Raw genomic sequence first — 14,639 nt, forward strand, 5'->3', positions numbered from 1 at the left:
GAGTCTCTGTGGGGAATGTACTGTGCTGCACGGGTCCCCACAAACCCTGTATTTATGTCCCTGTACCCCTTTAGGACCCCCCTTATGTCATTAATACTGCGATGGCAGTTGATGCTTGCACAGCAAAAATCGTTCCGTTTGAAGCATGTTTATGTTCACCCGCTGGGGATTAAAATCTACTCCGTCAGTGTTAACTGTACACCGCCAGAGCTGATTTAACGCTGAGCCCTTGGGCTGCGAGGGCGTCGGGGTACGAGGGGGGCCGGCTCAGAGGTATTCCCGAAAACAGCTGTCTAAACTGTACTTTGGGACCCACTGTCGAGTCCTGAAAGGGATGTAGGTGGGTTGGGAGACGGACAGTGCTGTGGAAGTCATTAATCATGACTTTTAACCAGTCAGATTACACCACTGGCCAAGCTCTAGCACACCAGTTACAGTGAATTTAAAGTTCCTTTGATTTGTTTTTTTAAAGAAGTATTTCTGTTAAACATAAATGTTGTTACTTTTCAAAAAATGTTTCAGCAAGAGGTGAGCCACAGGAAATGTTTGGCCATAGACTCTCCCAACTTTGGGGACCACTGCCCTCCACCTTGAGATCAATCTCTCCCCAGCATGGACACAAGCTCGTTAGCCAGCCTAAACAGTTTTCTTCCGCCCCTGGGAAATGTGAAAAATGCAGGCCCTTTCCATGTTGGTCTCTGATTATTTAAAAGCTGGCCCCAGTTTACAGGAGAGAGGCAGAGATGACAGGCCCAGATAACAGCAGGGTTGCAGTTACATTATGTAGCAGCAGGCCGCCATTTGCAGTCAATTTAGAGTCTAAATTAAGGACAGATATCGGTCCATACTTGGGGACAGTGTGCTTAAATTCTCCAGGGCTTTTCCTTTCTTGCAGTGTATTAATTTGGTTAATTCTCTGTTGCTCGCTATCTCTCCTTCCCTCTCCCTCCTTCTCTCTCTCTCTCTCTGTCTCTCTCGGTATCTCTCCTTCCCTTTCTCCTTCTCCCTTGCAATCTCTCCTTTGCATTCTCCTTCTCTTACACTCCTTCCCCCTCTTTCTTTCCTTCTCCTTGCCGTTATCCTTCTTTTTTGCCATCTCTCCTTCCCGCCAACACCCCCCACACCCCCTCCCCTCCCCTCACCCCCACCTTGTCAGCTCCCAGCTCCCAGCTCCTATACATTATAGCTCCCACATACTGAAAAGTAATCACCGATGATGCACATTTTCCCCGATATTTCCTTTGTCTGTCAGCCGGAGAACCCAAAGCTGGCTTTTCTCCATCGTGACATCAAACGTCTGGTCAGTACCAGATCTCTCTCCTCCCTGTCCTAGTGCAGAGGTCCCAGAGGAGAGGAGAGGGCAGTAGGGGAGAGGAGAAGAGATGAGAGGAGAGTAGGAAAGAGGAGAGGAGAGAGGAGGGGAGAGAAGAGAGGAGAGTAGGGGACAGGAGGGGGCAAGAAGAGGAGAGGAGAGTGTGAGAGAGGAGGGAAGGAGGAGAAGAGGAGATCGGGAGAGAAAAGAGGAGAGGAAAGTAGAGAGGAGAGGAGAGTCACTCTGCAAGTGAAGTGTTCAGCACGGAGCAGTATGCTGTCCACGCCCTCCATCTGCATAACAGTCTCTGTGTTAAAAAGCACTAAATCCACTGCAAATTGGCTGTGTAAACCGGAGTTTTGAAACAGTGTTAACAGCGACTGCTGTTTGTTTTCACGGGAGGAAATCTGAATCCGTTTGATGTGGTCAACACTCAGAAAACTGGACAAACGCCCTGTTCCGGAGAGGATTTTTTGTTTTGCTACTGTCAGGCTTTTATGACCCGGATCTGCTGGTTGATCCAAATCACACGTTATCTCGTGTATCTCCACTGTTTGGCTTTTTCTGTAATTGTAGGCAGACGTTTAGCACACTTACAGTCTGATTTACTACGACCTGCAAAACCTTTTCAGCGCACTCAAAACGAATAACACCTCCAACGATTGGTGCAAAACAAATACACAACCAATCATTGGCCTTGTTATCGGTTTTGCTCGTGCTAAAAGTTTTTTTGCACAAGCTAAAGGTGTTAGTAAATCAGTCCCTTAGAGTTGTTTTAACCTGAAGTGTACTGAAACACATAAGCTGAAATACACGTAAGCAAAAACACTTCTGGATATTGTTTCCCAGCCAGAAAAATCATGTGAACATATTTTTTTATCCAAGAGCCCGGAACAAAAAAGGCTAACGCAGGCTAACGCAGGCTAACAGGCTTCTCCAACGGGTTAATTAATAAGGAAGCTGCAGTGGAACGCTGAGTGTGGAAGCGCAGTTGGGTTAGCTACACGGAGCTCTTGGAACGGTGTAGCAGGCCAGGGGGGTAATGAGAGGCGCTAATGGATTTAAGACGGGACACACCCTGGCTCAGAATTTAGCACGGGCGAGTGATCCGGTGCCAGCCGAAATGCTGTATGTGACAATTTTGATGACGTGGCTCGTTAGGATGATTGGTTTATTAGCCTGCTAATTTTTTACCATTGTGTCATATGTACAGCAGCTGTGGCCTAAGCCAGAGCTTATTAATGTGTGTTTGTGTGAAAAAGGTCTTGATGAATACAGCTGGAGACCAGCTCTGATCTGTACTTTCTGTGGGTCACTCTTCTGTATGAAATATCTGTGCTCTGTAGCCGACTGGACACTGGACTCAAGCCCAACATTGTCCTGCCCTGTTTTCTCCTGTCAGCCAGAAAACACACACATGCGCACACACACCACAGCAGATCCAAGCACACACACACACACACACTCAGATCTGTGTGCACATTTGCACATACTGCACATTCATCAAAAAGTCTTGTCTTATTTTCTTCTTTAACACATTCTACCAAGTTCAGCGATCATGAAATTAACTCCAAGCTTGCCAAGCTCTGCACGTGAATAAATTTTAAAAAACCTAATTTTTCCGTTATTTCTGAGTCAAACCCATTGTGGTTTCCTTGGTAACCGGTTAAAGTAAGCGTCCCTGTGTCCCGTCTCTCCCCCAGGACCGTCCTCTATGAGTGCTGTCCCGGATACATGAAGCTGGACGGCAAGCGTGGATGCCCTGCAGGTACGTCTGCGTCTGTGTGCTTGACAGGCAATGTGCGGCACTGTTCCAACTGTCTGTAACTGTCACTGGCACTGACTGGAGGGGGGGGGGGGCACAGGGTCAATAATTGACTCATAAGTGCCTCATCATAAGTGCATTAGGATTACCTGCTTCAAATAGACAGTTTATTACATTAACTCTTTAAGGGGGCAGAGAACTGTTTGGGTCCTTAATGTGGCTGAGTGAAAAATCCCATGAGCCTCTGGGGGTTTGTAGTCATCTCCGAGGGTGTGATGTTGTAGTTCAGAGATGGTGTTTGTTTGTTTGTTATCCGCAGGCCTTTTAAAATGGCTGCCTGTGTTTGTGCTGATTCATGTGCGCGCGCTGCGTTCTCCTGTGCTTTTTTAATGGGGTGGTGGGCGTTTGATGCTTTTGCCGCTGGGTAGCTGTGCGCCTCATTGCCTAAAAGCCCATAAGCAAAAGCCTCTGTACATGGGTGGAGAACAGAACACGTTCTGTGGAGCAGCTAAATTAAATCTAATGACTAATATGCTGTGAAAATGCCAGTTACCGCAAATGTGAGTGAGGAAAAAATGAGGATGTGTGTATATTACAGTACATTACTGTGTGTGTGTGTGTGTGTGTGTGTGTGTGTGTGTGTGTGTGTGTGTGTGTGTTTGATCCATTAAGGGGTAGGCGTTGTTGAATTCAGTCATCCTGGTCATAAAACTGCACAGCGTGTACAGTAGTACCACGACATACCGATGAAATGAAAGTGCTGTTTAAAGATTTAAAATGAGAGTCCAAAAAAAAAAAAAACAGTCAAGAAACAAAAAAAGGACAGCAGCTACTTGGCAACAGTGAATGCGGTAATTTGCTGTAATTTGTGTGTCTGTTGTTTTTGCTTTGTGGGTCAGAGTAGCTGGCAGTTGGGCTCTCTTCGATGTTTTGGCTCCACACGCGAATCGCATTAGCACGTGTATAAAGAGCTGCAATGAGCGAGGCAGCTGAGGCAGACATATATGGGGCTAACGTGCTAAAGTGCCGCTCGTTCAAGTCGGTTTCACCGCAAGCTGCTGCGTCACAATAAAAGCGCGAAAGCCGAGCTCGTTAAACTGCCCGGTTTTTTTTTTATGCCATAGAAAGAGACGCTCATTTAAAACGTCTGCGTGTTGTTCGTCGGGTCCCGATTTTTAGGCCATGGGAATTGTGCCTGTACGTATTTGCCGTGCTACTGCTACGCGAGTACACAGAGTTTATGGTGTGTTTTATGTTTAGGGCTCGGGCTGTGGGTAGAACTGGAGTAAAGGTTGTGTGTGTGTGTGTATGGTTGGGGGGGGGGTTTAGGATGATGTTGGCTTAGCAAAACCGAATGGTTTCATTGCACGAGCCCCGGGCAGGGTTCCCTGTAAAAAAAATTTAAGCTGCTTTATATGGCGGTTAATTGCACTAATTAGTGTAGCATTTTACAAGGCTTGGTGTAATCACAGAATATTTAGACCCTCCATAAACTCGGCTCCATAGCACCCAAAACCAGTGTTTCCCTACTGTTAAGACATAGGCTGAAACTTTCCAGTTTTATTAATCTTCTGAGGACGAATTAAGTGGTGCAGCAGAACCACGACACAGCAGCTGAGGATGTTCTCCACGGTAGCTCCTGTTATTGACTGGAGCCTCCTGTAGCTCAGTATGTGGGGAGCTGGAAGCTCGGTTCAGAACTGAATAAAAGAAGAACTCGGAATGTTAGAATGCTGAGAAACTGTTTCTATTATAAGCTATGAGTTGATTGAGCAGATCTGCGTTGTCTTTCAGGCTTGTCTTTTCATTACCCATCATGCTCTCACCCACACACACATCCACAGAACCCATAGTGCTTACATCTACACACACACACACACACACACACACACAGTACCCATAGCAGTCTCATCCACACACACACACACACACACACACACAGTACCAATAGCAGTCTCATCCACACACACACACACACACAGTACCCATAGCAGTCTCATCCACACACACACATACACACAGTACCCATAGCAGTCTCATCCACCCACACACACACACACACACACACACACACACACAGTACCCATAGCAGTCTCATCCACACTGAAAACATTCCAGGACAGTCTTGTCAGCTGATGAATCTTTGATCTGAACCAGCCTTTGAGGGTCTTTGGTGTGATTGTCCGGATTGTTCTCTCTCTCCCTCTCTCTCCTGCAGTGGCCCCCATCGACAATATTTACGGGACTTTGGGGCTGGTGAAAGCCACCACCACCCAGAAGTACTCGGAAATGTCCAAACTCCGAGAGGAGATCGAGGGCCCCGGGTCCTACACCATGTTCGCCCCCAGCAACGACGCCTGGGACCTCCTGGATCCGGTCAGTCCCCTGGGGCATAATAAAGCAAAGGAAACAAATGAGAATTCACCACCTGGAAAACTTTTTTTAGCGTTCCATGAACAATTTCTAAAGGAATTTTAAATGATTTGAATTGATGAGACTATAGCTAGTCATGTGGCTGTATGGTTATATGAAAAGCTATAGACCGCTATAATGACATGCATATATAACTGCACCTGTCTTCTCCTGATCTCAAAGTGCTTTACATTTTTTTCTAAAATAAAAGTAAAAAATACAGTGTCATTTATGACTAACTTCCTTAATGCTGGTGGAGCTATATTAACTTCAGAACATTTAAATATACAGCACTGAAAAATATCGATTATTCTTCTCTATGTAGCATATTATAAGCATATAGAAACACTGTCAGCGTCTTTCTCTCACAGGAAGTGCGGGGCGGACTGGTGAGCAACGTGAACATCGAGCTGTACAACGCTCTCCGCTACCACATGGTCAACCGTCGTCTCCTGACCAAGGACCTGAAGAATGGGATAACGCTCACCTCCATGTACCAGGACCTGGGCCTGTACATCAACCACTACTCGAACGGGGCAGGTTTTTTAGCAACAATGCTGATAAATGCACACGAATATAAGAATGTCTGATGACAACAACAGACCGTTTAGCCAAGGGGCTGCCCAGTCCTGTTCCTGGAGATCCACCGTCCCACAGGGTTTCACTCCAACCCGAAAAAGCACGCCTCATTCAACAGCTGGAGATCTCATCGTGCTGCTAATTAGTAGAATCAGCCTCAGGTGTGCCAGACTAGGGTTAAAATGAGAACCTACAGGATGGTAGATCTCCAGGAACAGGTCTGGGCAGCCCCTGATTCAGCCCATCTAGGCGTGTCATTTTACCTTCAGATTACAGAGTATTTACTGAAACCTGGCGTTGAACTGTGCTTCAACAGGCTAGCTATATCACACGCTAACACATCTCTGGATGGAAATTTTTATTTTTATTTCTGTGCAAAATTATTTGCCTTTAATGAATAAAAGCAGCATCTGAAATTTGTTTTGGAAAATAACAAAGATTAAAGGAATTGCAAGGCTGAGTGAAATACTGTCGAGTTTGACGTTTGTCATCTTTGCTGCTTCGCCCCCTGCAGGTTGTGACGGTGAACTGCGCCAGGATCGTCCACGGTAACCAGGTGTCCACCAACGGAGTGGTGCACGTCCTCGACCGGGTCATCACCGCCGTTGGGAACACCATCAGGGACGTCCTGGAAGTCGACGATGACCTCACCACTCTGAGTGTACATACCATAATTTGACTGGCCAGAAGTACTTACAGTTTCAGAAGGAAATCAGCTGCACTCTCAGTGGAAAGAGTTCCAGAAAGCTCCTTCGGGTCTCCATAGGGAAGCCCTGTCCAGTTCAAGGGTTCTTTGACTGGGAAAATAGTTAAATCTTTCACACTTTCCACACCTACCATCGACAGCTGCATAAAAAACTAAAATGGGTTCCCCTATGGAGTGAAGCCAAAGAACCGTTTTTCCTGAGAGTACACATACATGCATACACACACACACACACACTTTTTAAATGAATATGATTGGGTATAAATGATGTAAACTGTGTAAATGTCCTGCTTCCCCCTCCAGACGTTGGCTCAGGAATCCGGCCTCTTGGACAAACTCGGAGAGCCGGGTCAGATGACCCTGTTCGCCCCAACCAACGAGGCCTTCGACAAGATGGACAGGGAGGTGCTGGAGAGACTGAAGAACGACAAGGGCATCCTCCAAGGTGGGCCGGCGCGATAAGAACACACAAAAAAAATGAAAGAAAGAGAAACGGCGGTTCCCTCAACCCAACTGACACGCTGGAGAAACACTCCGGGTTTACTGTACACACACACGCCATGATTTTTATGTGTAGGGAAGTGTGTGAGGGGAACCTACGCGGAAACCTACGCGGAAAAGGGAGCACAAGCGTCGCGTGTTTCAGTTAGACGGAAGCTTCGGGCACACGCGACTAGAAGGCCGTGGGCTGGGGCGAGGGGGGACAGGGAGAACTCAGTGGCCCCTGAGCTTAGAGGTCTCGGAGGCTGCCCAGTCATCTGAAACGCTCAGGCTGCTGGCAAACAAATGCGCTGAACCGCGTTTGGGTGGGCGAGAGCGTGCAGTGTGTGAAGAACGGTGGCGTTGAGTCACAGTTTTTTTTTTTTTTTTTTTGTTTTTTTTTTTAAAGGTGACTGCCAGACGGGATAATTAATGAGAGGATCAATGACAGGTTAACCGCTCACAGATAAACTGATCTCCTCGGCTACTTCCCTTTCCCCTACGCTTGGTGGAAGTCCCAAATTTTGATACTTTTTTTTTTTTTTTTTGTATAATTCATGCTTGTAATCCTGTAACTGAATACTGGCTGCGTTCTCAAAGTAAGCCAATGAGGCACAAAAAAAAAACCCCCCAGAAAAAACCACACGAAGATTAATGACATGAAACACAGAAGCGAATTACTCACGGAATAAACGCGCCGGCTGGCTGTCATTTTTCCCCGGCCTGTGGAACACGTCCGAAGCCAGCGGCAGCGCGCTCAGAGTCCTGCGTGATCGCAGAAAAAATAAACGTCATCCGGCTTCGAGGCGAAAAGCGCCTCCCATAGCGCTCTGGGATGATGATGTAAGCGCTCGCCATCCAGGGAGGATCTGGGGGGGGGGGGGGGGTTCTGACGGCGTTCTGGTTCCAGACGCATAAACGCTTGGTTGCCAGGCACCCAGAGGCGGGGGGGAAATGATCTACGAGCACCGTTATGAGCTTTAGAGTACAGTATACGCGGGAGGAAGTGCTAGCGGCTAGCCCGTAGCGAGGCGGTGTGTGTGTCTGAACCTGTGGGTGATGCCGAACATTAATCATTGCCCCCCCCCCCCCGCCCCTTTTGGGATCCTGGATAGCACAGGAGCACAGGACAGTGGGGGGGTGGCTCGGGGGGGGGGGGGGGGGGATCGGTTCATTAAAAACTAATGGAGAGGAACTTCTCCCAGACCGGTATGAAAATACATGACTGACATTGATTAACCCTCCCCCTCCTCCCCCTCCCTCCCTCCCTCCCTCTCTCTAATTTATATTTGAGTTGCGCTTGAATTATGTCTTTGGCACAACCTGTTGTGTAAACGCCAGAAAAAAGTCAGACATTTCTCTGAACTTTGTTATTAAAACTTTATAGAAAGCCACCATGCATGTCACTGAACACCCCATAATAGTGAGTAGGGAGTAGGGGTGATCATCAAAAAAAAATTACTTCTCTGAACGGTGTCGTTAAAAGTTAATAACAGGCCGCATGTTTGATCTATTCCGAACGTCAGGGTTCACATCACTCCCAGAAGTACCATTTGCCTTTTTGTTTGCGATGCTTTGCTTTTTTATCTTTTAATGTGGCTAGATTCCTGCACATTAGAGATAACACACTCCCTTTATCCAGCCATGTCCCTCATACACACACGTGCCGCGATTCGGCAGAAACACAAAACCCTCTGTTAGAGCCCGCGACCCTCTCTCGCTCGTTGTAGTTGGGAATGAAGCCTCTTCAGATTGCACCATGCCCCCCCCCGACCCCCTTGAGATACCCTTTCTTTTTTCGCTTACTTACTTCGGATTTCCTTTTCAATCCTTTTGAGTAGTGTTATAGTCATTTGTCCTTGACTATGACTTAAATAAAAATGAATTCAACTGTCACTTTTTTCTTTTTTTTTTACGAGCACAGTTTGCCATGTTCATTTTGTTAAAGAAATTGACTGTAGACTGCCCCCCCCCCCACAGCCCTGCTGAAGTACCACCTGCTGAAATCCGTCCAGTGCTCGGAGGCCATCATGGCGGGAGCTTCCTACGAGACGGAGGAGGGCGCCAACATCGAGATCGGCTGCGACGGCGACAGCCTGACCGTCAACGGCGTCAAGATGGTGCTGAGGAAGGACCTCGTCACCTCCAACGGCGTCATCCACCTCATCGACCAGGTGCTCATGCCCGACTCAGGTGAGCTCGCCGTCTCCCGCACCTGCTGCTAGAACCTTCCGCAGGGCTCTTCAAAGGAGCACGTTCTTCAACACATTTGTTTCGGCTGTTATTTGGTATTTTTTAAAACAGCGGTATGAGTCGAAGGAAAGCCGCCGTATGTGATTGGTGGAGCAGTATCACATGAGGGTTCTGAATGCGATGTCGTGTTGCCGTGGCTTTAAGCTAAGCAGGTGATGGAGCTGATTGGTGGAGCAGGATCACATGAGGGTTCTGAATGCGATGTCGTGTTGCCGTGGCTTTAAGCTAAGCAGGTGATGGAGCTGATTGGTGGAGCAGGATCACATGAGGGTTCTGAATGTGATGTCGTGTTGCCGTGGCTTTAAGCTAAGCAGGTGATGGAGCTGATTGGTGGAGCAGGATCACATGAGGGTTCTGAATGTGATGTCGTGTTGCCGTGGCTTTAAGCTAAGCAGGTGATGGAGCTGATTGGTGGAGCTGTATCACATGAGGGTTCTGAATGTGATGTCGTGTTGCCGTGGCTTTAAGCTAAGCAGGTGATGGAGCTGATTGGTGGAGCAGGATCACATGAGGGTTCTGAATGGGATGTCGTGTTGCCGTGGCTTTAAGCTAAGCAGGTGATGGAGCTGATTGGCAGTTCCCAGAGCACCTTCAGCGACATGGTGGCGGAGCTGGGCCTGGCAGAGGCCATGAGGCCGGAGGCGGAGTACACGCTCCTGGCTCCGCTCAACTCTGTCTTCTCTGGTGAGTCCCCCGCAACCCGCACCCCGCACCTTTCACCCGGAATCTTCCCGGAAACACGTCAGCACAGGGGTGTTAGACCAAAGTCCTGGAGGCCACGGTGTCTGCAGGTTTTTTCTGGTTTCCATGCCATCGTCAGGAAAGTTCGGCAATGGAGACGGATCGTGTGGTGCTCTTCAGCCAAGCAATGGCCTCGATTAAACACTTATCCCTTATGAGGAGTAGGCTTTTTGGAATGTTTTTTCAAGATTCAGAATCAGTGTTCTAGAATTCCGTCGCGGTTCAGTTACCAGCAGCGATTGTTACATCAGCATCAGAATGCTCAGCTCAGAACATTCTAATCACACGTTTGTGATCTCACGCCCACCCTTAAACGGTTAAGGACGGAAAAGCAGCAGACGCTGTGGACCTCCCGTGTCTGAGCACTTCCCACACACACACACACACAGCTTGGCTGATATAGGGGGGAGGTTTGGGGTGCAGATGTGGAGCAGCTTGTGTGGTTGTAAACTACAGGCAGAGGAGGTTCACTGGGGCGCCCCAGTGCAGATGTGTTGCTCTAGATCCTGGGTTTCCATCAGGGGGTCCACAAACCCATGGGGAGGGGGGAGGGGTCCTTGAAAGTACTGTATGGCAGTCCTTGGCCAGATGTGATATAAAATGATTGTAGATTTGGGAAAGTATTTCAAAATGTATAAACTTTTTAAAAATATTATTCTTTTTAACTTACGATGGGGGACCCCTGGATTCCTATGAGCCTGGGTGGAGGTCCCTGGATTGGACAAGGGGTAAAACCCCCCCTCTCTAGATCATGGGTAAATGATTACCCAAAATGAACCGAATGAATGGCCTTTTCTCCTGACTGTACATTCTTAGGTTTTTATGTTCTAAACCCTTCACATACCTGCGCTCTGTCGTCATCTGGCATAGCTTCAGGGAGGACAGCATAGGTGGGGACCCTCACTTCAGAGGCAGTATTCCGGATGGTTAGAGCCACCAGAATTCCATATGACAATAGGAATGTGATCCCATGCATAAAAAAACCCCCATAGGTCTCCTCCTGGTCTGCTGCCACGATTTAATGTATTTTTTACGGGGTGGGGGGGGTGCTGCATTACATCACAAATACCCAAAGCACTGCATGATGGGATATCTATCCTGGCTATCTATGACACTGTCTGAAATCGAGTCATGCGGACTGTCTGGGACCTCACGTGTGGCCAGGGGTCATTTGAGTCCCTGTCCAAAATCTGTGATGCCACATTAATCACACCCTGCCCCCTGTGCTATGTGTGAGTGTGTGTGTGGGGGGGGGGGGGGGGTATGGGGGGGCTAAGATGACGTTGTGGTGCCCATGGGGTGAAACACTAAGAGATTCAAACTGAGATTCAATCTGTTTTTTTTAATTTATGAGTTCAATTAATCCCAAACTCAGACACTTATGTTGTTTTTGTGAAAGCTTGTCTCAGTTTTGATGACCAGCCTCCCCTTCAAATATAAATCACATGAAATAAAATGTAATAAATGAGACAATTACTATTAACTATGTACCATGTCCGGCAGTGTATACTATGTACATAAATATATAACTACATTTCTGGACAATGAATGATGCATATAAGAGAAGTTAGGGGTTAAATTAGCGTACATAAGGATCACGTTTCATTGGTGTAAACCCCTCAGACGAGATCATGAGAATGGATCAGCGGCTCCTGAAGATCATTCTGCAGAACCACATCGTGAAACTGAAGATGACCCTCAGCCAGCTGTACAACGGGCAGCTGCTGGAAACCATTGGTGGAAAGCTCCTGAGAGTGTTCATCTACCGCACTGTGAGTTCCTTGTTACTTCCTGTTTAAGTTAAGCCTGTGAAGTCCACTCCTTTCACTTCCAGTTTAAACTGAACTGTGAGTTCCCTTTCCTTATTACTTTATGTTTCAGCAAGTCTGTGAGTTCCCTTTTTTTATTAGGTTCCTTCCTGCTTGGGTTAGACTGATTTCCCTTTCCCTACTACTTCCTGTTTGAGTTCTGTGAATTCCCTTTCCTTATCACTTCCTGTCTGAGTTCTGTGAATTCCCTTTCCATATCACTTCCTGTTTGAGTTAGTCTGTGTGTTCCCTGTATTTCAGTCTGTGATCTCCTTCTCCTTCACTTTAAAAGTAATTATCCTTAGAGCCAACAAATAAAATACTGGCCTAAAACGAAGATGTTTCTCAGAAGCTTGCTGCATTATAGCATCCGAAAGGGTGATGGTAGACAAATTTGAAAATGATTAGATTCTCTTTTAAAATGTCTGGTTCTGCAGCATGAAATATGCTTCTTTGATTTTCAACAATGGTTCAAATGAGCAAAAATGAAGAAGTTTTTGGCCACATGTTGCCGGCCATATTTTATGACTAAATGTGAATGGAACACCAAAGAAAATAAGTGGCCACCACATAAAATATTTTTTTTTTACGGTGGAAAAACGTTGTAAAAACGCCTTGCGAAGTGAAGTGTTAATCTTTGAGCGTGAACGTTCTTTGGCTGCCGCTGATCACACGTGTTGATTAACGGGCTGAAGGTTGAGCACACAGGGGGATTGAGTCAGAGAATGTTCTGGAAGCCAGGCCCTGGTCTGCAGCCCGGAACTCTGCAGTCTGTGCCTGCACTGTCATTGGCTGAGTATGCGATGGGCGTGTCCAGTGACAGGTGGGTCGTGTCCCGCTGGAGTACGATTGGCTTCCTTGTATCGACTCCTCAAAAATATTTTTTTTTAAACGGTCATGAGAAGTTGGTCAAATCAAACCGAAACGGTCAAATTATGGAACGAGATGTGGGCTGAGAGACCAACATTTTAAGAAATACTGTAATTTTTGAATTATGTGAAGCTCAAAGCAATATATTACAATATGATCACTGAGCCAGACACACATATCCAGAGTGACTTACTGAACTGGAGAACTATATTTTTAGCAGGTAACTCAGTTTTTCTTTCTTTTTCTACGTAATTGATATTTGTCTTACCCACAATGTTGCTGATCGGTCCCAGTGTGCATACTCCTGTTATTCTGTGAGAGATGCAGCCTGTTTCTTCCTCTGGGATACCCACTGGATCAAAAACGAGTGAGAGTGGGTAGGGCACAGTTTCCATTTATTGCTACAGGGGTTGTGTAGGAGTTTGTTGAGTTTGTACTGGGTATTTTGGTGAGATTTTGCAATCTGCACATAATTACAAGTGACAAGTAAGGCTAATGTTGAACGGTTGAGAGCTAATTGTAATATTCTGTGCATAAATTATAGTGGATAAATGAGGACTTGTCTCCTTTTGTTTATGATTAAATCTGTTTGTATGCAATAACTTAGTGAATGCTTTGGACATCAAGAATAATATCTCAGCAGCTCCAAGATAATCTCTCTTTTGTTCAATAACAAGGTCCCAGGTTTAATCGTACTTGAAGGACAAGTCATTGTTTTTTTGTCATCCAAAAAGTGACACGAAACCCTTAAATGTCATATCCAATTACAAAAACGGGCCTGAGATCTTTTTGTACAAGCTTATCTTTTCCTTGTGTTTGGCAGCTCCGGTCACTGCTCGCAACCGTCTTTATTATTATTAGCCGAATGTGTCAGTCACTCGACAGTCGAGGATAAACCACGACGGGCCGGATGCCGTTCCAGCCCGAGCATTACTCACGTAAGATCGCGTTTCTCTTCCCGAGCCAACAGCAGTCTCAGGAACGAACGCGAGCCAGCCTCGTGCGTAATTTTGGCAGCGACGCTGCCTGGGCCTCGCGACTCATCCCCGCGTACGCATCGGTGCCGGGGTTTCGAAGAGAGGCGGCGATTTCGAGGACGTTCGCGGTACGGCGCTCGAATTCCGGCGGAAGTGTGAGTGCGAGGTCTTCCCGCGGAGAGCGCCGCTCTCACTGTATTTGATTGGGTGGAGCTCGGGCCGAGGAACATGTGACATGATGTGCTGCTTCACCTGTGCGTCAGATTGGCCTCTGTGTGGCATCTGAGCAGGTAAAGCCAAGGGTGTATACTCCCAGTTACTCGATGGCGTTTAAAAAAAAAAAATTTTAAAAAATTTTTAGGTTGCGGTGAAAACATGAGGAAAAGCTGCGTTCTGCGTTCTCGTAATTTCGTCGGGGCACTGCAAACACCGTGGGAACACGGTGCAACCTGGAGCTGTTTGCAACTGAGCAGGAAGCCAGCTTGGTCCTTTGGAGGTAATAAAAAGGAGTAATTCAAAAAAAAAAAAAAATAGCCTCAATTCTCTTAGACTCCATAACCCCTCGCTACCTCTGTCAAATGTTGTAAAAAACAAATTTTTTATTAAAATTTTTTAATGTTTCAAAACGTTTTTGCCAGAACAGTTTGTTCTTTCGGCGTACGGACACAGGAAAAACGTGCACTGCGGGTCAGAGGTCGGCGATGAGGGCCGTGTCTGTTTCTGGTTTCCATGCCAA

The 14,639-nt window shown here is 46.9% G+C and overlaps 1 protein-coding gene across 2 annotated transcripts in view; it reads left to right on the plus strand.

Moving 5' to 3' along the window:
• Positions 1–14,639, plus strand: part of LOC118236444 (periostin-like) — a 30,870-nt gene that overhangs the window by 5,449 nt on the left and 10,782 nt on the right. For both annotated transcript variants that reach the window (XM_035434830.1, XM_035434831.1), the window contains exons 3-10: positions 3,016–3,080; positions 5,296–5,453; positions 5,861–6,025; positions 6,583–6,729; positions 7,078–7,219; positions 9,235–9,447; positions 10,057–10,191; positions 11,872–12,020. In XM_035434830.1, the coding sequence (XP_035290721.1) occupies positions 3,016–3,080; positions 5,296–5,453; positions 5,861–6,025; positions 6,583–6,729; positions 7,078–7,219; positions 9,235–9,447; positions 10,057–10,191; positions 11,872–12,020 (1,174 nt within the window). The remainder of the gene's footprint in view (positions 1–3,015; positions 3,081–5,295; positions 5,454–5,860; positions 6,026–6,582; positions 6,730–7,077; positions 7,220–9,234; positions 9,448–10,056; positions 10,192–11,871; positions 12,021–14,639) is intronic.

Source organism: Anguilla anguilla, chromosome 9 (genome assembly GCF_013347855.1).
Source record: "Anguilla anguilla isolate fAngAng1 chromosome 9, fAngAng1.pri, whole genome shotgun sequence".
NCBI classification, from domain to species: Eukaryota; Metazoa; Chordata; class Actinopteri; order Anguilliformes; family Anguillidae; genus Anguilla; species Anguilla anguilla.